The 24,972-nt window shown below is 40.2% G+C and overlaps 6 protein-coding genes across 6 annotated transcripts; 3 read left to right on the top strand and 3 right to left on the bottom strand.

The window, feature by feature from the left end:
- The first annotated feature begins 41 nt into the window (after positions 1–41).
- LOC141432972 (pleckstrin homology domain-containing family H member 1-like) lies at positions 42–9,526 on the top strand. The gene is made up of 11 exons (XM_074094810.1): positions 42–82; positions 292–528; positions 941–1,109; positions 1,445–1,630; positions 2,077–2,262; positions 2,731–2,938; positions 3,605–3,737; positions 4,550–4,685; positions 5,353–5,586; positions 6,232–6,435; positions 6,552–9,526. Exons 1-11 carry the CDS (start codon positions 42–44, stop codon positions 6,672–6,674), a joined length of 1,857 nt encoding a protein of 618 aa, XP_073950911.1. The 3' UTR covers positions 6,675–9,526.
- LOC141432548 (DNA-directed RNA polymerase II subunit RPB7-like) lies at positions 9,522–11,645 on the bottom strand. Its single transcript, XM_074094159.1, has 6 exons — positions 11,514–11,645; positions 11,334–11,443; positions 11,064–11,223; positions 10,156–10,206; positions 9,895–10,032; positions 9,522–9,618 (listed from the first exon to the last, which is right to left on the bottom strand). The coding sequence occupies exons 1-6, from the start codon at positions 11,523–11,525 to the stop codon at positions 9,568–9,570; spliced, it is 522 nt and encodes a 173-aa protein (XP_073950260.1). The 5' UTR covers positions 11,526–11,645; the 3' UTR covers positions 9,522–9,567.
- Positions 11,646–11,834: 189 nt separating this feature from the next.
- LOC141432542 (ras-related protein Rab-8A-like) lies at positions 11,835–16,669 on the top strand. Its single transcript, XM_074094150.1, has 5 exons — positions 11,835–12,037; positions 12,296–12,356; positions 12,429–12,633; positions 12,830–12,970; positions 15,950–16,669. Exons 1-5 carry the CDS (start codon positions 11,914–11,916, stop codon positions 16,049–16,051), a joined length of 633 nt encoding a protein of 210 aa, XP_073950251.1. The 5' UTR covers positions 11,835–11,913; the 3' UTR covers positions 16,052–16,669.
- Positions 16,670–17,105: 436 nt separating this feature from the next.
- LOC141432541 (protein C3orf33 homolog) lies at positions 17,106–18,933 on the bottom strand. Its single transcript, XM_074094149.1, has 5 exons — positions 18,720–18,933; positions 18,585–18,644; positions 18,338–18,511; positions 18,092–18,235; positions 17,106–17,646 (listed from the first exon to the last, which is right to left on the bottom strand). Exons 1-5 carry the CDS (start codon positions 18,789–18,791, stop codon positions 17,287–17,289), a joined length of 810 nt encoding a protein of 269 aa, XP_073950250.1. The 5' UTR covers positions 18,792–18,933; the 3' UTR covers positions 17,106–17,286.
- Positions 18,934–19,027: 94 nt separating this feature from the next.
- Positions 19,028–20,429, top strand: LOC141432539 (protein SEC13 homolog). The gene is made up of 2 exons (XM_074094148.1): positions 19,028–19,697; positions 19,975–20,429. The coding sequence occupies exons 1-2, from the start codon at positions 19,131–19,133 to the stop codon at positions 20,344–20,346; spliced, it is 939 nt and encodes a 312-aa protein (XP_073950249.1). The 5' UTR covers positions 19,028–19,130; the 3' UTR covers positions 20,347–20,429.
- Positions 20,430–20,474: 45 nt separating this feature from the next.
- On the bottom strand, positions 20,475–24,681 carry LOC141432971 (DNA polymerase epsilon catalytic subunit 1-like). Its single transcript, XM_074094809.1, has 4 exons — positions 24,673–24,681; positions 24,311–24,489; positions 22,986–23,115; positions 20,475–20,682 (listed from the first exon to the last, which is right to left on the bottom strand). The coding sequence occupies exons 1-4, from the start codon at positions 24,679–24,681 to the stop codon at positions 20,515–20,517; spliced, it is 486 nt and encodes a 161-aa protein (XP_073950910.1). The 3' UTR covers positions 20,475–20,514.
- Positions 24,682–24,972: the final 291 nt, after the last annotated feature.

Genomic DNA, 24,972 nt, shown 5'->3' with positions numbered 1-24,972 from the left:
GGACGAGTTGGCACTGTGGTCGAAATAGGAATGTAGACAAAATGGAGTATGGACGATATCAGAAAGTGGACGAGTTAGGAAGGTGACGATTTAGAAATTGTAGGCTGACGACATGGCACTGTGGACGATTTAAGAAGGTGACGAAATGGGACTGTGGACGAAGTCATCCTGAGCCAATTGAGAAAGGAAGATAAATACGAACTTATCCGACAAAATACGATGGCAAAACATTCGCTAGGTACAGACTTCGAGTTGAGTTACAGAACTCAACTGTTTTTTTTTTCTCCTTAGATGCATAGTTCTAGAGTCGCCTCAGAAGAACGAAGCGGCATGGCTGATGGCTGCATACAGCCCGGTGTTAGCGAATGGCTTAGCGGACGAGCCGCCGCGCCGTGCCGCGCCCGCGTCCGAGCGCTCGCGTCTCGCCGCCGCGCTCAAGAGCGCCCGGCGCGCGCTCGTCGACTCTGGCGTGCTGAGGAGGCCTTCCGAAGTCTCCGCTGGGAACTTCTTGAGGAACACGCTCAGGAGGTATATTAATGAACTGAAATGCAATGCCACTGTGAATACATGAGCTCACATCAAAATGTTTCAACTTTACCGTACGCTGAGTCCGCGTAGGAACTACAGTCGAAGGCATCCCATTCTGAGAGAGGCTTCTGCTCAGCAACCTGATAGGCCGAGGATTAGGATGACAGTTTCGACAATTCAGGAACTCCGTTAGCTGTTTAAAGTCATGGCACTAAAAGTCGGTATGTTGGATCTCTCTATCTAATTGACAACTACAAAACAAATTATTTAAAGCAATCGCCCTTAGACAAGTATCGTTGATGCTGGCAGAGTTCCCTCTTTCTTGTTATTTGACGTCCACTATCACCAACAAGAGAGAACAAATACAAGGAACGCTAGCATATTTCCTTGATGATACCATGATTGTCCACAGACTAAGCAAGCATAGACTCGAGAAGGTCCGTCTGGACATGGCGGCGGAGACGCAGGGCGAGTGCTACAAGGGCTTCCCGGCCGGCTACTGGTGCTGGTCGCGCACGCTGCCGCACAGCCTCACCAAGCTCAACGAGGCTGAAGAGGTCGCCGCCATGCAGATATTCAAGGTTAGCCGCATGCCCCCCCTCCACCATGGACTGCTGAAGTGGTTCGTTGTGGTAAACTTTTTGTAAATTGCTATCGTGTTTGGATTTTTGCCGTTCATGTCCCATGTACTTTCATGCAGCTGTTCAGGGTGCCTTCACAATTCCTGACGCATGGCAGTAATGCCGCGTCGATTCATTTTACTTGGCAAGAGCACTAATGTAGCGACACTATGCGATCACGTGCGGTACGATTATTCCGACCGTATTGCTAAAATGTTGGTGCTTTAAATATCATTTTCTGGGGTTAGCCCAAGAGAGTCTTCGACGATTTGTTTTCATTCCTATTTTGTCAATAGGATATAATGAGTCACGCCGGTCTGAACACGAACGAGGGCAGCACCACCAACCTGGCAAACAACAACAGCGTCAGCAGCCAGGAGAGCGAGAGCGATGACCGCGTGGCGCTCGCGCAGGCGCTTCTGCAGCGCTGTCTGCAGAAGGACACGCTGCTCAGCGAGCTGTACGTGCAGCTCATTAAGCAGGTGCGTGCGACAGAGACAGCAGCCGGCAGAGCGAGAGCGACGACCGCGTGGGGCTTTTATATTTAAGCTTTTTTTCCGTGTTGTATATTTTTTTTACCTTTAATATGTATGTTCTCGCTGCTGAGGTGAAACAAACAAACATATGTCACACAAGATCAAAGTATTTTTGCATCTCGCTGCGCTCAGAATTCTAACCTAAAATTGCTTGTGACACTCGTAATTCAATTATAGAATCCTTCGCTTACTCGGGATTTAAAATCATCAATCCCAGGAATAAATAACACCTTTGCTCTCTTGCTGCACACATAAGTAATGTTTTGTATAAGTTTGTATGTAAAATTATATATGTATTGAATGATAATGAAAAATGAAACAAAACAAGAATATTATTAGGCCAATATAGTTGGAGGTTCCCGGTCCTGATGTGTACTGTCTATTGTGTCCAGACGACGGAGCACCCGGAGCCGGCGTCGCGCGTGTCGGCGCGGCACTGGGCGCTGCTGTGCGCGGCGGTGGGCGCGGCGCTGCCCCCCACCAAGCCGGTGCGGCGGCTGCTGCTGGCTCACCTGCGCTACCGGGGCACCGCGCTGCACGCCGGCGAGGAGGGCAAGTTCGCGCGCCGCGCCGAACAGGTCGGTGCACACGGGAAACATATCATAATACAGATAGTTCAACTCATGCGTGTGCGTGCGCTTTTAATTATACAGTTTATAACCCCCGACGCAAAAAGAGGGGTGTTATAAGTTTGACCGCTAAGTGTGTCTGTGTGTGTCTGTCTGTCTATGGCACCGTAGCTCTTAAACGGGTGGACCGATTTGATAGCAGGTTTTATAGCGATGGTTCTTAGACATGTTTTATCAAAATCGGTTCAGCCGTTTTTTAGATATTGAACTTTGAAGTGACAAAGTCGGGGGTTTTCCAACTTTTTGTTGGTTAGGTTATAATTTGTGTGACGCGGCCGTCGTCGTCAGACAGCGCAACACGTGTTATTTTACGTGTTTGTGTGTTTACCCACACATAGCGCCGTGCGCACAGATGGGTTGAACGCGGACGGCGTTGCGGGCAACAGCTATGATTAGAATATATTAAACTGTCACTAGGTGGCGCTGAGCATAGCCCAAGTCCCCCGGCGAGCGGCGGCCCCCTCCAAGGAGGAGCTGCTGTGCGCGGCGGCGCGGCGGCCGCTGCACGTGCGCGTGCTGCTGCTGGACGGGAAGCAGCTGGGGCTGGTGTTCGGGCCCGCCGCCACCGCAGACCACCTCGTGGCCATGCTGCGGGAGAAGATCGGCCTCAGCGACGCGGCCACAGGTCAATAACTGACATGCTGTAATTTAATTAATCAGGCGTTTCTTAACGAGGTCCATATCAATGAACTTTAAACAATGTTGAAAATAGCCTGAATGGATTCGAGAAAAGTATGGTACGGCCGTGCCTTTGTTTTTGTTTTGCTCGACTTGGCGGGGGCACTGCCGTGCCCCCAGATTACTTTGCTCACTCGCGCCCTAAGCCGCTTAGGATGAGGTAGGTTAGTCGTGGGTTAGCAAAATAATTTGTTGATAGTTCATTAAATGCTAAAAATAATACTGTTACAAAAATAAATCACTCAAAATAATTGCGCTATATTACGACGGTCCGTGCCACAATAAGGGTAATTTTTTTTTACTTACTGTACCTATGTGTGTATGAAAGCGATTAAAGTAACGCTCCTGCCTGGACAGACAATTATTCATTGAATTCACTTGTTTGTTTAAATTAATATGTCTGACATCAGAAACACATTTTTATTGGCTTTAACTTACCGTGTCAGGTTGTCAGTTAAAATCTACGAGTCAAAAGTCGAATTTAATTCCTTCTAGTGGTCTCACTGAGTTGAAATTTCGTTCACAAATGTAGATTGATGATTGAGTCTTGATTGATCTCGTATTAAAAATTGTTTAGGTTAGATCATATTCGTTCATACTGATGTGTGCACAGGTTACGCGCTATACGAGGTGTGCGCGAACTCGACGCCGGCGGGGGCGGGCGAGCGCGCGCTGGGCGGCGCCGAGCGGGTCGGGGATGTTTTGGCCCGCTGGGAGAAGGCCGGCGCCACCGCCGCCGCTTGCAGGTACCTATACTAATGCCGCCTACGAGGAAAAACTGCGGCCAGATTCATATTGGGCCGATTCTGGTTGAACTCACGACCCAGGAGACGATTATCATACGGTATAAGGAGCGGCCACACCGCTGTTTAAAAAACGGTGACGGTACGGAATCGCAGTGACGTGCCGTAAGCGTCAGGACTTTACCGAACAAAAGTCGTGACGTTTACGGCACGTCACTGCGTTTCCGCACCGTTTGCGTATTTTATGCAGCGGTGTGGAAAGCATGCAAAAAAACGGTGCGCATACGATGCGTCTCTGCGATTCCGTACCGTCGCCGTTTTTTAAACAGCGGTATGGCCGCTCCTTCAGTTAGTAAAAGTTTAAATAAATTGTGCGCTGGTTGATTACACTAAGTAGGTGATCAATTTTGTTTGAATCTAACTGAATATCTACTTACTTAATAACCATGACAAACTCAGACTCAATGACTATAATTAAAACTTTGCTTTTTGTAATCATAATTACAAAGTAATTTTAATACTGTTATTATAAATCATCGTATTAGCTTTATATAAAAAAAAATACTTGGCCACCAGAACAAACAGAACTGTATTGTCTAACACATTCGAAATCCCATTTTTTTACACCACGTCTTTCCATAATCCAGTTATATGAGATTAGGGTAGAAAGAAATGATAAATGCGATAGCGAGTGGCTGCGCTTTAGACAATACCTCATCTCTTGTTAACCACCCATTATACGTATAGGGATGGCTAGGCGAGGCCTTGCCTTCAACTATCTCTATCCAATTGACTAATTATCCTTGTGTTTTTAGACTAGTATTCAAGAAGCGTCTGTTCCTGGGCGAGCGGCCGCTGCACACGGCCTGCACAGCTGAGATGGAATTACTGTATTACCAAGTGCTGCACTCTATCAGGCACGACCGCCTGCCCATCGAGACTGACGAAGCGGTGAGTCGCCTTTTTGATAAAGTTTAAAAAAGTTCACGATTCAAACCGCGTTGTTACCTTCTAGCCCAGAAAATTTTAAGTATATTATAAAAAAATGGCATCCGGGGCCGACTACGCGACAACCGATTTTCTAATTGCATTGCCCGTTAACCGCTATACAATGCTATGAGCATTACGATTCCAAAGAACAGATAAATTGCGCCGCGCCTCCGGTCGGGTCAAGTCCTCGCAGCCGCAATAGGGAATATGCATGGAACACAAATTTTCTCTGGAAAATAAAACGAGCGACGTAGAAATCATCAAATTCAAAGTCAAAATATCTTTATTCAATTTAGGCTATAAGAAGCACTTATGAATGTCAAAAAAAAAAACTACGACCGGTTCTATCCCACCCAGCAATACCTTTTGAACCTTATGCCCTACACTATCGATATCCAAATAGAAATAATGTAAGTTTTATTTTGAAAACGTCCGGGTCCTAGTCCCGAGCTGAGTACAAGTTTTTTTTAAAGTATGAATGCAGTTTTTCTGGTTACTGAAATCGATGACATGGCTCATAAGAACCGATCTTCGTATATGTTATAGTTTGAGTATATGTTAGAGTTTCCCATATTGACCGATATGAATGTAACACCCTGTACATGTTGCGTGGTGTGTTTTTGTACAGGTGATGGTGGCAGCGCTGCACGCGCAAGTGGTGGGCGGCGAGTGCGCGGGCGGCGGCGAGGAGTGCGCGGCGGCGGCGGCGGCCGTGCTGCCCGCGCGGCTGGCGCTGCCGGCGCCCGCCGTGCGGCTGCACCACCTGGCGCTGCGCGGGACGCCCCCCCACGCCGCCATGCAGCGCGCGCTCACACTAGCCAGCTCCTGGCCGCTCACCAGGGCCACCATCTTTGATGTCATGGTGAGACCTAGTCTTGTAGCCTTTCCACGCTCGCGTGCTGACGGTATTTCGATATTGGCGTGTTGCGTCGCCTGTCGCGATCACGATCACCAACACTTAAATGCTACCTTAAGCCGCGAAATACGGACCATCTATGAGCGAAGTGTGAATATCGCACTCCTAAAAAAAAACCTATGCAGACGAGATTCGGTTAGTCACGCTTCAAACGAGATTCGGCCACTTTTTCACTAGGTTTTTAAGATGATTTTCAGATACCATTCAAACGTATCGAAAAAAACAAACTGAGACATGGATGCACAGAAAAACCAGAAAAAGAGACCAGCACTGGGAATCGAACCCAGGTCCTCAGCAATCCGTGCTGCGTGCTATAACCCCTACACCACTGCTGGACAGGAATCTAGACACGAATTTCTCTGGTCTCTTTTTCTGGTTTTTCTGAGCATCCATGTCTCAGTTTTTATTTTCGATATGGTTTCACGGGATACCCGTAAAAGTAACGTAACGCAAAAGTAAAAAAATTTGGAGTTGAAATAAAAAATACAAAAAGACTCCAAAAAACCAATCATAATACCATTCAATCGGTTTGACAACATAGTAAAACACCAAAATTTTGAACTATTTTTTTAAGTGAAATGTAATTTACAGCAATCGTTTACGTCGAACTGGCCGCGCGCGCTGTGGCTGGGCGTGGACGCGCGCGGGCTGACGCTGCTGCGGCGCGGGTCACGCGCGGCGCTCGTGTCGCACGACCACGACCAGCTGCTGGCCGTGTCGCCCGCGCCGCGCGCGCTGCTGCTGGTCACGCGCGCCGAGCGCAAGCACGCCAAGCTCGTGCTGTCCACCGACCAGGTCAGTGCTCCCCTAAACGACCAGCTGCTGACTAATGCTGGTTACAGTCTTTACCATTAAGTGTTATACCGCAGTATTTCCGTCAGCCTTTATTAAACCATCCACTGTTCCCACAGGCGTACCAGATCGCGACGCTAATAAAGGATTACATCGAGGCGGTCCGCGGGCCGGTGTCGCCGGCCGTGGCGCCGCCCGCCGACCCGTGCGGCGCGGGCGCGCGCGCCGCCCCCGCCTCGTGACACCCGCACGCCTAGTGCCAGTGCTTCCACGTCCGGCAGTGAGCGCCCAGCGGCGTCCGCATAGAGGCTGAGGAGACTGACTGAACACTACATGGCACCTGTCTGCGCTGTCACACCAAAATTTCACCAGTGAACTGAATACGAAGTACAACGGATCATGGTTACATGTTTAAGCAATCTAATGATTGACTTTGAAAGTGCCGTTTAACATTGTGTTGGTCTTCCGTTAGTTACAATCGATAGTTGAATTTCAACGTAAATCTTGTCTGGATGCGAGCCTCTAAGATGGAAACGACTCGAGGTCACATGAGGACAACTCTTTACTTAAAGTATCAAAGATAGATTGATGGACTTGGTGTTACACTCGCGCGCAGGAAACCCAGCGTGCCACGAAAAAGTAAATGATCTGAAGCATTCGATAGATCTTGAAAATGAACGGAACATCGTCGCTTCGGCGGCAGGTTTAACCTACGACGACGCCGTCGATCCAGAGAGTTTATAGAATCGGAATAAATGATATATAGCTTTATTTTATTAATTAGCGAGAAGCATATCAATTCAACTGTATTAATCCGCGTTTACTTCAGATCACAAGAGCAATCAGGTATAGTGGTGTTCGGTTCCGAGTGTCAGGATGGACGATTTCAGTTACCAGGGGACGGGGAAGCAAAAATCAACATAATCATAGTTAACCATAGCTCAGGAAATTCAATCCACTATATAAAGTAATCATTATATTCCACTCTTATAGACTTCTTTATTATAAAGCTGTCAGTATTATTGCTGTTAAATTAATGGTGTTATCGATAAATGTTACAGTTTAGACTATTGAGTGTTAAGAAATATATTCCGCAGTTAGATAGTGTAACATTAATCTAATCTATCCCTTCTCTACGACGGTAACTTTACGATCTGCCTGTGTCGACATTTTACTCTAAATCTAAGACTTGCATTGTCTATTTTGTGGCCTAGAAAATAAAATTCTACATCGGAATAATAAAGAAAACGCGCAACGATTTTACTCACTTTACAATACGTTTCTGCGAGTGCGATTTCGATTAGTTCAAATATTAGTGCGGCCACGAAAGGTAGCCCTGTAAGATGTTACACATGAACATTGACTACTATTGGATTAGCAAGTCCGAGAGGTGGTCCAAACTTCGATTCCCAGTGGAATTAAATATGACTATCTTCTTTGACAAAACCAAGCTCAGCAATGCTCATACGTATGTAATGTACCATCATAGCAAATATGGTTAGATACGTAAGTAAATGTTGATACTCGCTAGGCATCCTTCATCACTCATACATAGCCCCCTAATCTAAGCTTACGAACCCTTCTTATGTCCTGTATTTAAAATTCATTCATAGTCGTAAAACTAGCTATATCAGTCATAAACAATCTTCATATCCCCTGATTCAGAAATATTTCTGATTATGGATTTTCCAATGGTATTGAAATCTCCAAATAATATAAATTTCTATTCACTATAGATAATTGCATTGTATACTGCGAAATGTCATGCTCAAATGTACATTCACTTGCATATGGAATATCCAGAGTCCAGATTAATCCCTTGATTGTCATTCCCCTAGTTACGATTGCACCATTTGTTTCCCCTGAGATCTTGTGTTGTGCCTTGTGAACAAGCGAGAACGATGTTACATGCCTAAATGAAATGCTAGTTAGTGTTTCAGTTCCAGGCTTCGACGCCAGGCGGTTCATTGTTCTTGGCGTCTCATATGCAGTGAGCAACTTGTGCAAATTTATTGTGACTGCAAGATGATTACTTATTGTTTACAAATTATATAGCATCTATTATATACTATACTGATATGCACAATGTTATAAATCAATATTTTATGGTTATACATGATATAGAATCTAACTGAAATTTATGCATTTTACGCTAATGATCTTAGATAATGTAAGGCCCTATACACTGTTGGTGTAGCAAATTATATTATGGAGGTATGTACAGTCAGCAACAAAAACATGAATACAGCCAAAGTGCAAAAAATATGTATAAACAACCTTAATGTTCAGGCAATAAGGTCCTGTAAGTATACATATTTTGGCACTGGATATTTTTGTTGCTGACTGTACAAGTATGTCTGTAGCTTTTATGCTTATTGTACTCTTCTGTATGATTTGTTTTCAGCCTGTTGAGCAATTTTAGAATTGTTTGCTTACTTGTGTTTCTGATCTCATATTGAGTATTATTTATTTAGAGGCCATATTGCATTGTAATAAATAGTTTGTTTAGGTTTTATTTATTGAGATGATTGTACATAATGAGGAGAAACAAGTGAACCAAAGATTTTGAATCGTCCCTTTGGATAATTTTACTTTTGACAAATTTAATTACTTTTTATAATTTAACTATTAACATTTTGTACATAATTATGACTAGGATAATGAATAACTCATCGACGCGAAGGTCTCTACGCAAGATAGAAGACAGTATTTAAAAGCACTAGAGCTAATGCAACATTTGGCATTCGAGGAAACACTTAGCTTCAGCTTCTGTACCTCACCAGGTGTTTTGTTTGTGTATCATGTATTGGTTAGCTGTGTGCAACGAAATTTATCTTTTGAATATATTTAAGTATGTTAAAGTTCAGCGCTAATAGGAATGACAATATTTCGTAATTGACTTGTTTCTTATAGATTTAAGACTTTAATTATAGAATAAAATCATGATCAATAGGTTTTACATGAACCACCGCACTCATGCTGCCCTAATAGACTGAAAGTGTCCAAATATTGTCCTTTTTTAATAAATTGTTTTGTTACATTATGTATGGAACTTTACCCCATTATTTGAATGCCAAATAAATACTGAATAATTTCTGTTATTTTATTTGAAACTTCAGAGTTCATATCACTTATTCACTGTGTCACTAATCCTAAATAATCGTCCATCAGGGTCCCAATAGCAAACTGAAACAAACAAAAAAAAACATTCAGTACAAAATATCCAAGTAAATAAGATTCAATACAAAGTACCTAACTAGGAAACATGCGTTTGGCCAGAGATAACACCAAGCTAAATTGATTGTCTGCCCCTGAAAAAAACCCACGAATTCAAAATCCTCACATAGAAAAGTTATTCCTATAAATTTGCCTTTTCTATGTAGAATGAATGTAAAAATTATATCTACAAATCACCAATGACTTATTTCGAGTAATGCTTGTTGTTGCGTCTAGGATACTTACAATACCAGTAGCATCAACTCTGGTGCCCACAATCTTTAATCTGATAACATCCTCCTCCTGGATCACATTGTCTTCTTGCTTGCTCTTGTAGCATGGTGGATTCACATTTGGACAGAACTCCATGTCTGCTGGGATTGACTGGGAACAATAAACAAGTGTTAAATTGATTGATTGGATTCCCTGTCTTCATGCGATCAGGGCTGGATTAGCCGCAGTTAATCCGGCCTTGCATGTGATTAGCATTTCTTTAAGATAACTTACATGATGAGATATAAAACAGCTTAATGGTCCAATTTGAGCAAACATGCCCACCTGCAAATAGAAAAATTATTGATTGAAGCAGGAACAATTTATCAATCTTTTCCATATATTTTGCAATTGCTCAACAGTATTGAGTTATCCACCATTCAATCAGAAAAGCTAATTAGTTGAAGATCCGTTTAAGAATGAATGACCTTCACCGAACTGGTTAATGGATGAAAAATATTTTATATTAAATTTAATATGTCAATAAATATATTGCATATGGGTTGTCTAAAAAATTTCAGTCCAGAATATGATTAATTAATAATTAAAATCATTTTTTTTAACGGTTGGTTAATAGACAAATTCCATACCAATCGAAAGTATGATGTCCATAGAATATGAAAACTTTAGCATGCCTGTTCTTTTCCCATCACAACTCTTGGGTAGGCAGGTATATACAGGTAAATCAATACTAGTAACTTGCACCGGTCTGGTTAATGAATTAAAGTTAAATGAAAATAAAGATTATTTCATTACAAACATGGTGGTATAGGGTTGTCTGCAAAAAATCAGTCCTGAATTCCGGTTGTTGAATTTTAAAAAGTGAAATATTGCTGCGAGTGAATATGTGCGACTGAGAGGTCCCAACCAACTATCCAATGTGATAGAAGAGGATACAGCATAGCAGCTGTAGTCCATCCATTTAAAGAAAGACAGTGCGCATGCTATTTGTTTTTAACAGACTTCTTGTGTTGTTAAGACAAATTTTTGTGTTTGATGGTTGTGGGCCGGATTTCAACCCTTCGCGGGCTGGAGATGGCCCGCGGGCCACAGTTTCCCCATCCCTGATCTACGCCCAAGTATACAAAAGGGTAAAGAATCCTAGTATCACCAACACATCCATAAAAATTGCATGTACAAACCTTGTTAACCTGTGTAACAATTGCATCCAGAACTTCTCCTTTAAATGGTCTAAAAACTATAGCCTTATATTTGATTGGGTAGACTACAAATCCTTGCCCTGGCTGTATGAGGCCAGCCCCAATGTTGTCAATTGTAGTTACAGCTATCACAAAACCGTACCTGAAAAAATATTTTGAATAAAGTTTTTTTTAGGTACATTCCATGCTCATTACATTAGCGTACGGACTAAAGCAATAGGTACTTAGTACATATCTACAAAAACTACTTACTTTCCTGTACATGTTCCTTCAACTTCCGTATAAAGTTTCTGTTTTACTGTGTCTAACAACTGTGGACCGAAGTATCGTGGATGCAACAAAATTTCATGTTCTAGTGATATCTGTAACATTACTTAGTTTTAGTTGCGTGGATATTGTGTTGATGATCTGTATGATTATCTTCATACTTACATGGTAAAACATCTTGGTTTATCGAAATGTTAATGACTACTATACAAAAGCATTATTTATAGGATAAAACAAACACAAAAGCCGCGTAGCCAAGCGTCCACCACTATAACTCTAACTGAACTGACACTTACTACTACTGACACTGACACTACTATACAAATTTATCTAGAAATAGGCAAAGAAAATATATCCATACAACCATCGTACATAAGTTTTAAAAATATCTCAAACATAACGATCAATAGAGACTAGTGTTGCGCATAACCGTAATCGTAACTATGTGGCACATAAGACGAAGACAGTAACCTTATCTATAGCAAAGTGAGTGACACATCACTAGCTATTACTCAAAAATGCTAATGAAAGGATATGTGTATTCTATATTAACTTTGTTGTAAAAATGGCAAAAACTTACGATTACTTATTTAAATTACTTTTGATAGGTGACTCGGGAGTGGGTAAAACATCTATTTTATTTAGATTTTCAGAAGATGCTTTCAATATCTCATTCATATCGACGATTGGTAAGTGTTCAGTGTAGTGTAGGCACCAAAGGTTATTGTCAGATAACTTGTTCGTTTTTTCCCATGTAATTTGTCAGTGATGAGGGCTTTTTGTTTTCTCGTTCTTTGTGATTTTTTGTGGCAGCGTGGAACATCGAACTGGGTGCGGCTACGCGATAAACGAAACCCTTATCGAATTAATGAATGAACTGTTCATGACATCATACACACTAATTTTAATTAGTACTCTCCAATTTAATTTCTGGTTGTAATTTTCAGGTATCGACTTTAAAATTCGGACAATAGACCTTGACGGGAAAAAAGTAAAGTTACAAATATGGTTGGTATAGATTGCCAAATAATATCCTTTGTATGATTGTGAACAAAATCTACAATGTTGCTTTGATTCCAGGGACACTGCAGGCCAAGAACGATTCCGTACAATCACAACCGCCTATTATCGTGGCTCAATGGGCATAATGCTTGTTTATGATGTTACAAATGAGAAAAGTTTTGAAAATATAAAAAATTGGATAAGAAACATAGAGGAAAATGCCAGTGCTGATGTGGAGAAAATGATCCTGGGCAATAAGTGTGATCTAGATGCTAAGAGAATGGTATTAACATTTTTTATATGTTGTGTCTTTGATTTACTAATTCTTTTAGTTTTGAATAAGACCCTTGCTAGAAGCTTGCTTGTTTTTGGTAGAAAATTAGTCATTATATCTAAAATTAAGTATTGACCCACATGATAAAGTATTATTATTTATTTAATATCAGTTAATCATACATTAACATAATTTTGGTAAACAGGTTTCAAAGGAGCGAGGTGAACAGTTAGCTGTAGAATATCAGATCAAATTTGTAGAGACATCAGCAAAAGATTCATTAAATGTGGAATCAGCATTCTATACACTGGCGAGGGACATCAAAGCCAAAATGGAAAAGAAACAGGTATGTTCTATTAACATAATAACAACTCTTGGAGTCAACAATATTTAGTTAAATAGGATATCATATCTATAAGTCATAAAATAGTAAAATAGGATATCTTGAAAAATATTAAAAAATTGGGCTACATATGTTAACTTATTGCTGATCATAAGCAGATCTGTTAATTAACAAGATTTATTTCATTGTTCAAAATATGAAAGCAGGAATCCTTTTATAGAGTAATCCTACACAGATAATTTTATTAATAAAGTCTGTCTGTGTATTTGTTTACTTACTAACAGATTTTTAATGTCATAGTTTTAACTGAACTTTTTTGTTTCATGGCTGTCTTGAAAACAGAAGGTAAATGGATAGAATGTTGTGTTTTTTTCCTTAGTGTTGGTGTTATATTATTATTATGATAACAGTAAAATTATAGGTCATTCATGTCATTCCAATTAAAGGGCCATCCATAAATTATGTCACACCAATTTTGACCATTTTCAGCCCACCTCCCTCTTTTTGTCACAATGTTTGACATAATTTATGTATAACCCCTAATCTAGATTCATTTATCAATACAACTTTCCCATGAATGGGTTTTTGTGTAATTTCTTTGTAAAGTACAGTTCTGTTTTGAGTTACCTATCTTATCAATCATTAATCATATCTTGACAAGGCATGGCTTGGCTTGTTGTGTGATTGTATGTATCACAAGATCATCATGTGTTTATGCATTATGTAACATGCATCAAACAGTTTATTACTACTGGAGTGACTGACTACATTCTATTAACAATTGTATCATCAATTCAATTCAATTCTTGAAATTAGCTCCATCGATACTATCGAATTGTATCATCACATTGACAAAGACACAATATTAGCAATTTAATTGAGAATCATTGAGTAGTACATATCTGGCAAGGCTACAGAGTTTCAAATGCTGTCTGCAGCATGTCACAAAACAATGAAATTAACATCCTTTTTCATCATAATCATAAACTTTTGTAGCACAATAGATATGGCAGATGTAGTGGTCCAAAGCCTAAGTTTAGTTTCCTTGTTCAAACTAAATACCTACCTAAAACAGCTTTCTTGATCAAATGTAAATTTAATAATATTGTAATTATGTTTAAAAAAAATATACCTTGTTGAGTTTCTTGCCGGATTCTTCCCAACAGAGGTTTTTCCGAACCGGTGGTAGATTTTTTTTGACATTCATAAGTGCTTGTTATAGCCTAAATTGAATAAAGATATGATATTATTTATTATATTGATATTTGATAATATTTTGACTTAGACTTTGACTTTGACTTTGAATGAGCTAAAAAAAAACCATTAAGGTGCTCCACAGTAATTCTCATGAATTCAAAAATATTCAAAAGCTTATACTTATCTATTTTTATCCAGATATTAATAACTGAAAATAAGTAGCAGATGGAAGTCCCGTTAAAAATGACTCATGTTAGTTTGGTTTTGTTTCAATGCACAGAGTCCTGCATGATAAGGCGCTGATAAAAAATGCGTCAGTAGCTTTGCAGTAGCTCTGATTACCAGAAAGTACCGTTTTTAAAGCTTTTATCTTCATTGTCGGCTGTATAGCTCTGCTTAAGTTTTTTCCTATACCCATACAGGTAGCCCGTATTTTTTGTTTGTGAATTTATTTATTTATAAAACCAGTCTGCCAATGTTTATGTTTAGAGTTGAATCATTTTATTCAGTTGTCTAGCCATGAAATTTTAGTCATTTTTCATTGCCATACTATGTAGATAGTAAAACAGAGCATCCACTAGCAATATTAAGCGAAGGTAGCATTTTATGGTCTCCCATGTTATTATTGGCACAAAGGTATGATGCAAACCAGGCGTCTCAATGCCGCGTCCAAGACATGCTTTAATCTCACATTGTCAAACGTATTCGGAGTCACAACCCTTTCTTCTTTCCGTCAAGCGGATATAAGAGGGTATAAACAGATGGTTAATGCGACCGCGAACACGCGCGTGCGTTTGACAATACGTCTTCTGTACCAATGTGAGTTAGCCATAATGGCAACCACTTGACTTCGCCACCGCACCGGTTGCCACTGCGACGACGGAGGCAATACGGTATTTGACTATTTTTTATTCATTTTATAAATAAATGCTTGACAATGCATGTTATGGAACAGCAAAACAATTTTTAAGCTGTCTTTAAATATAACAGAGTTATAAAGGTTTGAATGTCAAGATTAGACAGAAAGACTTACTTGCATGTGACGTCACATGCAAGTAGTGTCATACTTGCTGCATAGAGAAAAGCGTTTTAGAAAGAGACAAGATATTTCAAAAAAAAATCAATAAATCGCTATGAATCCTTTTTCCAAGCGAATTACTTTTTCTCTTCGCTAAACATTATCTGTATATCTCTATTTTTATTTTATATTAATATACAGGATAATTATGGTAAATACAACACTTGTCAAATACCGTATTAGTTGCGGCCGCTTATAGCCAATGGGTAGTTCACACCATAAAACAATAATTCCAAGATGTCTCTATTTATAAACACTTTTTTTTTTTACCCTGACTGAGCTTTTGAATTTACTCTCTTTGAAACAAAAAGTTACGAGTTGCTAAACCCATAAGCGGCACAGCCAGGCGGTAAAGTCGAATATATGTAGATGGATGGATTGTTCGGGGGAAAAAACCGTTTGACTTTGCCGCACTACAATGGATATACCGAAAAAGTGCAGTAATTGCTTCGGATTGGCTTTATCGGCCCGCTTATTATGTGTAGCGAGCCTTAGTCGATTGAGTGGGCGAAGAAGTGACGTCATAGCTAAGTTATTGCTATACAAAATTTATGGGAGAATCGTGATTCGACAGCTCTGAAAAAGTTCGTCAATTGGTTCAAAAATCAAAACTTACTTGATTTTATTTGGTAGTGTATCTACACCCTATTTAATGGCGGCTGTTTTATCAACGTGTATAATTGTACTAATGGTGTGTTGTTGTGCAGGAGGCGAGCAACCCTCCGTCCCGCAGCGGCGCGCACCCGATCAAAGCCAGCGACATGCAACGCAAGCCGGCCTCCTGGCTGTCGCGCTGCTCCATCCTCTGACGACCCCACGCCGGTCCCCGCCTCGCACCATCACACTTCACGTATTTTTCAGTTCTTACCAACATAGCGAAGCAAACGCGCTTGGTTGAGTCCTCATTCAACTTTGCATGCTAAAACGTCATATCGTAAATCAACGGCTCCCCGACACAAACATTCGCGACCTTCAAGATTGTTAGCATGTCGAGAGCATTGATAGCAATAATATCGTAGACTGACCGTTTGCTGCTGAAAAATCGAATTTATTAACATCACTGTGACCGTGAACGAAACCCACCTCGACTATATTTTTCGACATTCACTTTTTTAAACCTGGTGCGCTAACTTCACACGGGATCAGACTTGCGTTTTGTATTTTTATATCCAGAGGTCATAATTACTTTTTTTAATCAAAAGCAGTATTTTTGTCGGAAATTAGCTGTACATTTTGTTTACTTCTGATGTGACAGTTTATTTTTATAGGGCAAAATTTTAAGGTGTTGTTTATAATTACAAAAACGAGTTTTAAAAGATATTATTTCAATAGTTTTATTTAGTTGTACTTTTCCATTTGCTATTTTAATTAAGATATATATTTTAATGTAATATATACTATTTAATTTGAATAAACAGTGCTTTTTTACACAAATTTGTTTTACATTATTAACAGACCCCATTAACAGTAAAGAAACTTCATTTCAGATCGATTTCAGCAGCTTCCAAGAATCGAATTAGAATGCTTTTATTAAAATACCTATTTACTTATTGTCCCTCGCGAACAATTCATTTTCGGGATGAAAGGTATCCTATTATTATTGCGAAGCAAACAAACCGGTTTTCATTTATAACATTAATAAGGATGGGATTTCCGAAAGTTTCTCTAAATTTAAGACAATATATGGAATCCAAATCATCAAAAACTTTCCGAAAGTTACATGAAGCTGAATGCATGGATGATAAATTTCCTTTATATAATATATCAGTTTCTAAAAACTCCTAACCCTTAATTTTCATCTTAATCATTATTAGATCTGTTTGTGATGCTTATACCAAAGTACAAGAATTAAGCCAAAACAAATTTCATTTAGTTAGTAATTTTATTGCCAACAATATATACAAAAGACAATTGTAACATGTACAATTAAATGTTAAAAAAAAAATTGGAAGAACTAGTTCATTGAATCACCAATAAGTTACATGAATGTAAACCTTTTGGTATTTTATAAAACCAGAATTTAAATAAAGAGTTTATAAATGCTTCATGACGCTTGCACTGGCTTGCGAGATCTCAGTGGCCTCAAAGCCAGGTACTTCACTCCAACAAAGGCACTTCTTGAAGCAAGCTTCACCAAATCAACCAGTTTACTAACTGTCAGTAAAACCAGCCCTGCTAGTAACTGCGATCCTTTCCTCCAGTACACAACATATACAGGGAGAGGAGGCAAACTATCTGACCAGATGCCATTGCGGTAATTCTTTGCATGCTGTTCTGCTGACAACAAAACTGGTGCTAGTTTAGACTCAATGGTGTTCTTCTGGATCTTTAATGGCACTGAGGCTTTAGCAAAGCCAAGTTCTACAAGTTTCTGCCCAATATCTAAAGTTTCCACTTTTTTAGTCTGAAAATGAAAGAACAAAGTCATCTATACAAATAGGACATGTCTAAGAGGAGGTTAAATACTACAGTCATGCTTTGTATTTGAGGATAGTTGTCAGTAAAAACAATAACTATATGTAAAGGATAGTCTGCATAGTTAATAAGGTCATTAAATCCACCACATACACATAATAAACTACCTCCTCTCTAACTGGTTTCAGGATAAGACTTTTCAAATAAGTCATAGATAATTATGACCTTATTAGTACACATACATGTACTATGAAAATGAACATATTTTTGGGAATATGCATGCTTCTGTTGTGTTTCAGTTGTATAAGATTTGAGGATTGCTTTGCTCCTTTTTGCATACAATACAATAACTCTTTATTGCACACCAACACACAGCAAACAGGTATATACACAGAGACTTATCTAGTTTATAGGAAATATAAAGGTAAATACACCTTTTCTTGTGGTAAATGCAACAGCACTGTAGAAACCAGGCTATCTTTGTCCCTGGCGATGGGCTTCAGGGTCACCTGCTGCCCTCGCGCCACACACTCCAGCCAGTTGACAGCATTCCCACTCACAATGTCAACACCCCACAGCTGCAAAAAAAGTTAGGTAATGTTTTTTTTTATCTTGGCAGTGTCTCAAGTGTGTCAAAGTCACGCTTTATAGTCATTCATAGAGCGGCGCCGGAGCGCGACCTTGACTGGCAGCGGCGGTTTGCTGGAGTGCCACAGGGGCAGGTAGAGCGGCGCGCGGTGCTGCACCAGCACGCGCACGGGCGAGTGCTGCACGCCCGCGAACTGCCCTCGCAGCGGCTCGTGGCGCCTGATGAAGTGCTCCGGAACTTGACTCGCTTTCGAAAACTTGCTAACCTGATCACATAAAACATCATAGTTATGTAATGAAGGTATAAATAAAGAACTATGACGAGATATCTATATTTACCGGGCGGATCTTGTGAATCGATACGGCTAGGCCTGCAGTGGCTAGTGCATAAACTGCTATCTGCAAACAACAGGTATTCGTTATGTGGATAACAAATTGTCGTTTATTTTGATAATCTTTGACCTATTTACGTACATTTACACCGCGGTAATCCTGCTGTAACAGGCTGCTTAAACTGTCTATATATCCGCCGTCGGTTGCAGCCATTCTGTTCTGTTACTTTACAAAGTAACAAGCTATCATAATTTCTGTAAATTTTCGTATAGATATTTTCCAACTATTTTAAGTTCTGAATCTGAAAAATTACAACTTGAACTTGACAATCAAATGACACTTTGAGCGAGTGTTGCTAATCTGAATAAATAATAATGTAGTATAATATAAACCGGTAAATGCCGTGAAAAATAAAAAAACAATGTTGCTACATCGAAAACTATTTAGCTATAGTAGCATTACATTCCACGTCAACTTTTTTGACAGCCCGCTCGCTAATTTGCTGTTTGTGCCGTACTTTATTCCAAAAAAAATTGTGAAAATTTTAACAAAATGATAACTGTATTAAATACTATTGATACCGGTCATGAGGACATGATACATGACGCTGAACTCGATTACTATGGGTTGAGACTGGCCACGTGTTCGTCGGATAACTCTGTGAAGATCTATGACATCAAAAGCGGTACCCAAACACTCGCAGCTGATCTAAAGGGCCACTTCGGTCCCGTGTGGCAAGTGGCGTGGGCTCACCCGAAGTTTGGAAACCTGTTGGCTTCGTGTTCTTACGACAGGAAAGTAATTATATGGAAGGAAACCGGAGAATGGACGAAATTACATGAGTATGCTGGTCACGAGAGCTCGGTGAATTCAGTGGCGTGGGCGCCGGCGGAGTACGGGTTGGCGCTTGCGTGCTGCAGCTCAGACGGTTCTTTATCCGTGCTCACTTACACGCAGGACGGCAACTGGGACGTGAAGAAGATCTCCGGCGCGCATGCCATCGGCGTCAACTGCATCAGCTGGTGCCCCGCCATCTCCGCCGAGCTCAACTTGGACCCGCTTAATAATAAGGACGCTCCTAAGAGAATCGTCTCTGGAGGATGCGATAACCTGATCAAGGTTGGTGGGCATTACCTGTTTGTTACCTATGGAGTCTGTTTTGTACATCTGCTGGATATGTTATGTAGCTCTTATCTATAACTTAATTAATTCTTTGAAATCTATGCATGGTGACTAGATAAAAAATAGCCTGATAAACAGGGCCATCTCAACCTGTAAGGGGCCATGGGCACTTTTGGGTAATGGGCCACTTGTCCATGCAAACAAACAAACAGACTAACAAACTTTTGCATTTACCTATAATATTAGTGGAATTGATAACATTGGTTTGTTTTAGATATGGAGAGAGCAAGGGGACCAATGGGTTGAAGAGAACCGCCTGGAAATGCACATGGACTGGGTGCGAGATGTGGCTTGGGCACCATCACTTGGATTGCAGCGCTCTGTCATTGCCAGCTGCTCCCAGGATAAAAGAGTTGTCATCTGGACCAGTGATGACAACATATCCTGGACACCCACAATACTGAACACCTTTGATGATGTTGTCTGGAGTGTAAGCTGGTCTTTGACTGGTAACATTCTTGCCATTTCAGGCGGTGACAACAAAGTCAGTCTGTGGCGAGAAGGCAATGATGGCCAATGGGTGTGCATTAGTGAGGTAGCCAAAGGTTTGGGACAAACGCCAAGTGATGAAAGGAGTACCCTCTAATCCTATACTAAGTGTAATATTAAAATTTGTTAATTATGTAATGGTTTCTAATTATAATGTAATAAAAAATTATTGTGTAAATATTCCATGCCTTATCACCATCACCCATTGCAAAATAAAAGCAGAAGTAAAAAGAGTAAAACAATTTTATTATTACTTAAAGCTATATCACATGTTATTCAGATGAAAATCAATTTGTTCTAGTAGCAGTGGCATCTTGTAGTATTCTGCGATAGACTTGAATGTCTCCAGTTGAGTGAGCACCTCCTTGACTGGCATGAGCAGGCTGAAGTCTCCGGCACAGTCACAGACTGTTGATAAGTTGTCACGCTTCACCTGTACAAATATTAAATGTGATTTATTGATACTGCTCAGAACAGTCCTTTAATTGAGGACCAGTCAACTTTTAAAGTGTTATGTATCATCAGCCAAATAAGTGGTCTATCAATTTTTAAACAAGTTTGTATCAAATGAATATGTAGCTAAAGTTGAACTTTCAAGTTGTCAGACATGTCTATTGGCATTATTGTTTTGTCTCTCCCTTGGATCCAACCTATATTGTCTTAATGTTTTGTACTGTCTAAATATTTTGTATTGTCTCAATGTCTGTGTATGTCTATTTTAGGTATGCAACAAGCACTTCACGGCATCCAACATAACATTTAGAAACTGTTTCTTATAAACTGGTCTAACACAATATACACTTTTGCTGCTGTCAGGAGACATTGGCAGTAGTGGTTGCTAACCAAAAGTGACCGGTTGACAAAAACAAAAAAGTTGGAAGTTGATTATTGTTTACATGTTGTGTTGACATGTCTATTGATATGCAAACGATTATCAACTTTAGGGTGGTAGACCACATATTTGGCTGATGGTACCTAGGGGTACAATGGGATGTGACACACTTAATACAATTAACTGAAATACAAGTACTAAATATAATTGCACATGTACAACAACAATAACAAGAAGAATCCAACTCGCTAGCAAATTGTTCTTTAATTTACTTTTGTTAGACCTGGAACTACTGTTTATCGGAACCAAAATCAACTAGTTTGTGGGTTGGAGCCTCCTTGCTTAATGATGTCCAATTTGCACTCGATCGTAGAGACAGTACATGTTTATTGATGGCAATAGAATGTTACAAATTATTAGAGCCCACTTAACCAACTAGCATTGAAAATGGCTAAATTGAAATTAATTGATGTCGCCATTCGCAGTAAACATTTTTAAAGACTTGAAATGAAATTAAATGAATATTTATTTGTAAATCTTGTAGCTTCATGTGGAAATATATTAAGATGATTACCGACGTTTCTTGACAAAATACAAGTATTGGTATAATATGCGAAACCATTAGCAGGTAGGTAGGTAGAATAAAGCCAACCAGTATTGAAAAATAATATTAGAATATTGTTCACGTTCTACTCGTAGCAATGATACGACTAACTAAACTACTTACTTGATTTTTACAAGATTAACCCTCTGTTTTACCATCCATAATAAAATTTATTTGACGGATAAATGTGATGCTGTCTCTGTTTGTTTTGTTTGAATAGACGGAGACATCACATTTATCCGTCAATTAAAATTAATCACTAGGTGGTGAAACACTCCTCTTTCGTGATTTTATTTTATTTTTTTCGTCAAAATACCACAAACAGGACTTATCACGCTTAACACACCACAAACACACGAATAATATTTACCTCGATGTCGTTCGGACGTTGTTAGTGTTGTGCATCGGTGTAATGTGGTGACAAATAAAAATGACCAAGTGCGGGTAGTTTGAGATACGAGTGCCGGTACTATTTGTGAGCAAATGCGGGTAGTTCAAGGAACTCGCGCTGCTAGGCACGCTTGACACCCCACACTTCAGTCTACTCATGACCACGGCTGTAATGTGGTCGAAACGTCGAGGTAAATATTATTCGTACGTTTAACGTGATAAGTCCTATTTGTGGCATTTTTACAAGATTTAGGAAAAAAATCTACGCATTTTTTACCATAGGAACCTTCTACCAAGTATTAGAAAAATAAAAGATTTAAATGTAAAGTCCTTTTCAGTTTACGGTGGGGATTCATTTATAAAATACTAACTTTTTCCCGCGGCTTCGCCCGCGTAGAATTCGGCTATCGCGCGCTGTTCCCTCGGGAACTGGGCATATTTTCGGGATAAAAAGTAGCCTATGTCACTCTCTGGCCCATAAACTATCTCTATGCCAAAAATCACGTCGATCTGTAGCTCCGTTTCGACGTGAAAGACGGACAAACATACACACAAACACACTTTCGCATTTATTATATTAGTAAGTATAGTATAATCCATACATACTGTATGGATGTATTTGGAAGAAGACGTATCAATTGAAAAGCTTCGCCGTGCGAAACTAGGAAAAGCCCTTTTCTTGGTATTGTATCTTTAACACATAATTTTAGATCAACTAAACTCTACAAGAATCCAACGAGGCTTGAATCTAGTACCTAAACTTATTTCAACTTGCTAAGAAAAGGGTTGAGCAGTTCATTGACAAATTGTTTTCCTCACACACTTATACATATAGATTAATTAGTTTTCCTATTTTATAGTTGTTTTTTTTTTCTATTACTACTGGTGGGTATATAAAATAGTGCCTGACCTGGTGGCAGCGCGCGCAGATGAGGTCCTGCAGAGTATAGGCCATGGCGCGCCGATTCATGGCCTCCGTGAGCCGCCACTCCAGCTCCTGGCTGTCGTACGGCGCGCCGCACTGGCACACGCACACCGGACTGCGGACAGGATACTAACACCATAAGGACCTACGCTAGCTGACGTTTGCACGGAGCGGGTGAAAAAAAACCGGCCAAGTGCGATTCGGACTCGCGCACGAAGGGTTCCGTACCATTATCTATACAACATTAGACATTAGCAAAAAACGGCACAAAAATTCAAGTTTGTTGTATGGGAGCCCACCTTAAATATTTATTTTATTGTTTTTAGTATAATTTGTAGTTTATAGCGGCCACCAGTAATACATACATAGGTAATCTGTGAAAATTTCAAGTGTTTAACTATTACGATTCAAGAGATAAGAGCCCTGTTACAGCGGAGTCTCAGTAATCGGGTTCCGTTGGCACCCTTTGGGTACGGAACCCTAAAATGCAGCGCTAACTGCGCGCGTCGACGGATTTAACTGTACTTGCGCCCGCAGGCGTGCGCCCGTTCCGTGCACCCGCGCACCAGCTAGCGTAGCACCAAGTTTCGTACAAATTTGTAGTATCTACGAATATAGTGTTAGCAGAGCCACTCTCGTAAGCAAAACGATCACAGTGTGAGGTAATTTTAGGTGGTTACGGATAAAGACAGGCAGACAAAAATTTTTTTCAGGCTCTTATTGGTTGTGATCTAAGAGCCATCTTCATACCAAATTTCAAAAGTTTCTAGGATAACTGGAAGTATAAGGTTTGATTCCTCGGCAATTTCAAGGGATAGCAAACCTGAATATTTAATATTAATTTCAGCTTTGCAGGTGGTAGGACCTTGTGCAAGGTACGCCCGGATTGCTACCACCATCTTGCTCGTTAATCCTGTCGTGAAGCAGCAGTGCTTGCACTGTTGTGTTTCGGCGTGGAGAGTAAGACAGCCGGTGAAATTACTGGCACTTGAGGTATCCCATCTTAGGTCTCTAGGTTGGCAACGCATCTGCATTACCCCTGGTGTTGCAAATGTTTTTGGGCGGTGGTGATCTCTTACCATCAGGAGACCCACTTGCTCGTTTGCCATCCAGTCGAATAAAAAAAAAAGCTTAATACTCCACGCGTTCTTACAGGATAAACTGTTTTTTTTTTTCAGGTTTTATCCTAGGAGTTTTACCTCTATAATATATAGGTAAATAGGTGTGTATAGGTGAACAGCCGGGTACTATACTAGACTGTTATTTATTCTTAAATGTCGTGGCGTGACTGCGCGGGAAACGGTACTCACACGTCGCCGTCGGTGTTGACGTTAGTCTCGCGGCACAGGTCGAGGTCCCGGCACAGGTTGCACACCTTGCAGATGACCTCGCTGAGTACGCACGTGGCGCACGGGTCGTGCCACTCCGCCGCCGCGCTGAACTCTCCTACGCCTAGTAGCCGCAGCAAGTTGCGTCGGAGGAGCGTTATCTGTAATAGTTGTAAGCTGTCAGATAGAAGCGAACAACGGTGAAAATAGAAATGGAAGCGAATGTGGAAGCTACATCATGCATCTGCACTTACATCAAGTGAGATAGGGACGCTGTTATGCAATAGTGTGTCAACCCCGATCAATTCTGAAATACAATGTCAACCCTTAGAAAATAAATTTACAGTCGACATTGTATTCCAGCGTCCATTAGAGACCAATCCGTATCCGTTTAAAATAATAAAAAAAAATCATAAGCCGTGTCTCTTTCGCATCATGTAGTTTCATCTTTTATGTGTGTTGGAGAGTTTGCTGCAAGGGATGGTGACACAATGCCATAGGAATGTTATCAAAACGTTTTTAAATTAGATGAAACTTGTATGTTTGGTAATCAAAAATGGAGTATTTAATAATTAGCTCGTTCCGTCTACATTTCTACAATCTATCTTCTGTTTATGTATAAAAGAGTAACATGACTGGCTGAC

This window comes from Choristoneura fumiferana, chromosome 11 (assembly GCF_025370935.1).
Source record: "Choristoneura fumiferana chromosome 11, NRCan_CFum_1, whole genome shotgun sequence".
In the NCBI taxonomy this organism is placed as follows: Eukaryota; Metazoa; Arthropoda; class Insecta; order Lepidoptera; family Tortricidae; genus Choristoneura; species Choristoneura fumiferana.
The sequence above is the reverse complement of the archived record's forward strand: the minus strand, read 5'-3'. Positions and strand labels throughout refer to the sequence as shown.

Bases quoted from the DNA above. Each gene is read 5' to 3' on its own strand.
- LOC141432972 (XM_074094810.1), top strand. From the start codon at position 42: ATGGAGTATGGACGATATCAGAAAGTGGACGAGTTAGGAAG. The intron at 2,263-2,730 runs GTCGGTGCACAC...AACTGTCACTAG, and splicing joins TCGCGCGCCGCGCCGAACAG to GTGGCGCTGAGCATAGCCCA. The intron at 2,939-3,604 runs GTCAATAACTGA...ATGTGTGCACAG, and splicing joins CCTCAGCGACGCGGCCACAG to GTTACGCGCTATACGAGGTG.
- LOC141432548 (XM_074094159.1), bottom strand. The intron at 10,207-11,063 runs GTTTGTACATGC...TTCTATTTGCAG, and splicing joins TTGTTACACAGGTTAACAAG to GTGGGCATGTTTGCTCAAAT. The intron at 9,619-9,894 runs GTAAGTATCCTA...TGTTTGTTTCAG, and splicing joins GAGTTGATGCTACTGGTATT to TTTGCTATTGGGACCCTGAT.
- LOC141432542 (XM_074094150.1), top strand. From the start codon at position 11,914: ATGGCAAAAACTTACGATTACTTATTTAAATTACTTTTGATAGGTGAC. The intron at 12,038-12,295 runs GTAAGTGTTCAG...TGTAATTTTCAG, and splicing joins CTCATTCATATCGACGATTG to GTATCGACTTTAAAATTCGG. The intron at 12,357-12,428 runs GTTGGTATAGAT...CTTTGATTCCAG, and splicing joins AAAGTAAAGTTACAAATATG to GGACACTGCAGGCCAAGAAC.
- LOC141432539 (XM_074094148.1), top strand. From the start codon at position 19,131: ATGATAACTGTATTAAATACTATTGATACCGGTCATGAGGACATGATA. The intron at 19,698-19,974 runs GTTGGTGGGCAT...GGTTTGTTTTAG, and splicing joins GATGCGATAACCTGATCAAG to ATATGGAGAGAGCAAGGGGA.
- LOC141432541 (XM_074094149.1), bottom strand. From the start codon at position 18,791: ATGGCTGCAACCGACGGCGGATATATAGACAGTTTAAGCAGCCTGTTA. The intron at 18,512-18,584 runs GTAAATATAGAT...TTATGTGATCAG, and splicing joins CGATTCACAAGATCCGCCCG to GTTAGCAAGTTTTCGAAAGC. The intron at 17,647-18,091 runs GTGTATTTACCT...TTTCATTTTCAG, and splicing joins TGCATTTACCACAAGAAAAG to ACTAAAAAAGTGGAAACTTT.
- LOC141432971 (XM_074094809.1), bottom strand. The intron at 23,116-24,310 runs GTGAGTACCGTT...TCCTGTCCGCAG, and splicing joins GTCAACACCGACGGCGACGT to TCCGGTGTGCGTGTGCCAGT. The intron at 20,683-22,985 runs GTCAGGCACTAT...ATATTTGTACAG, and splicing joins TCTGCGCGCGCTGCCACCAG to GTGAAGCGTGACAACTTATC.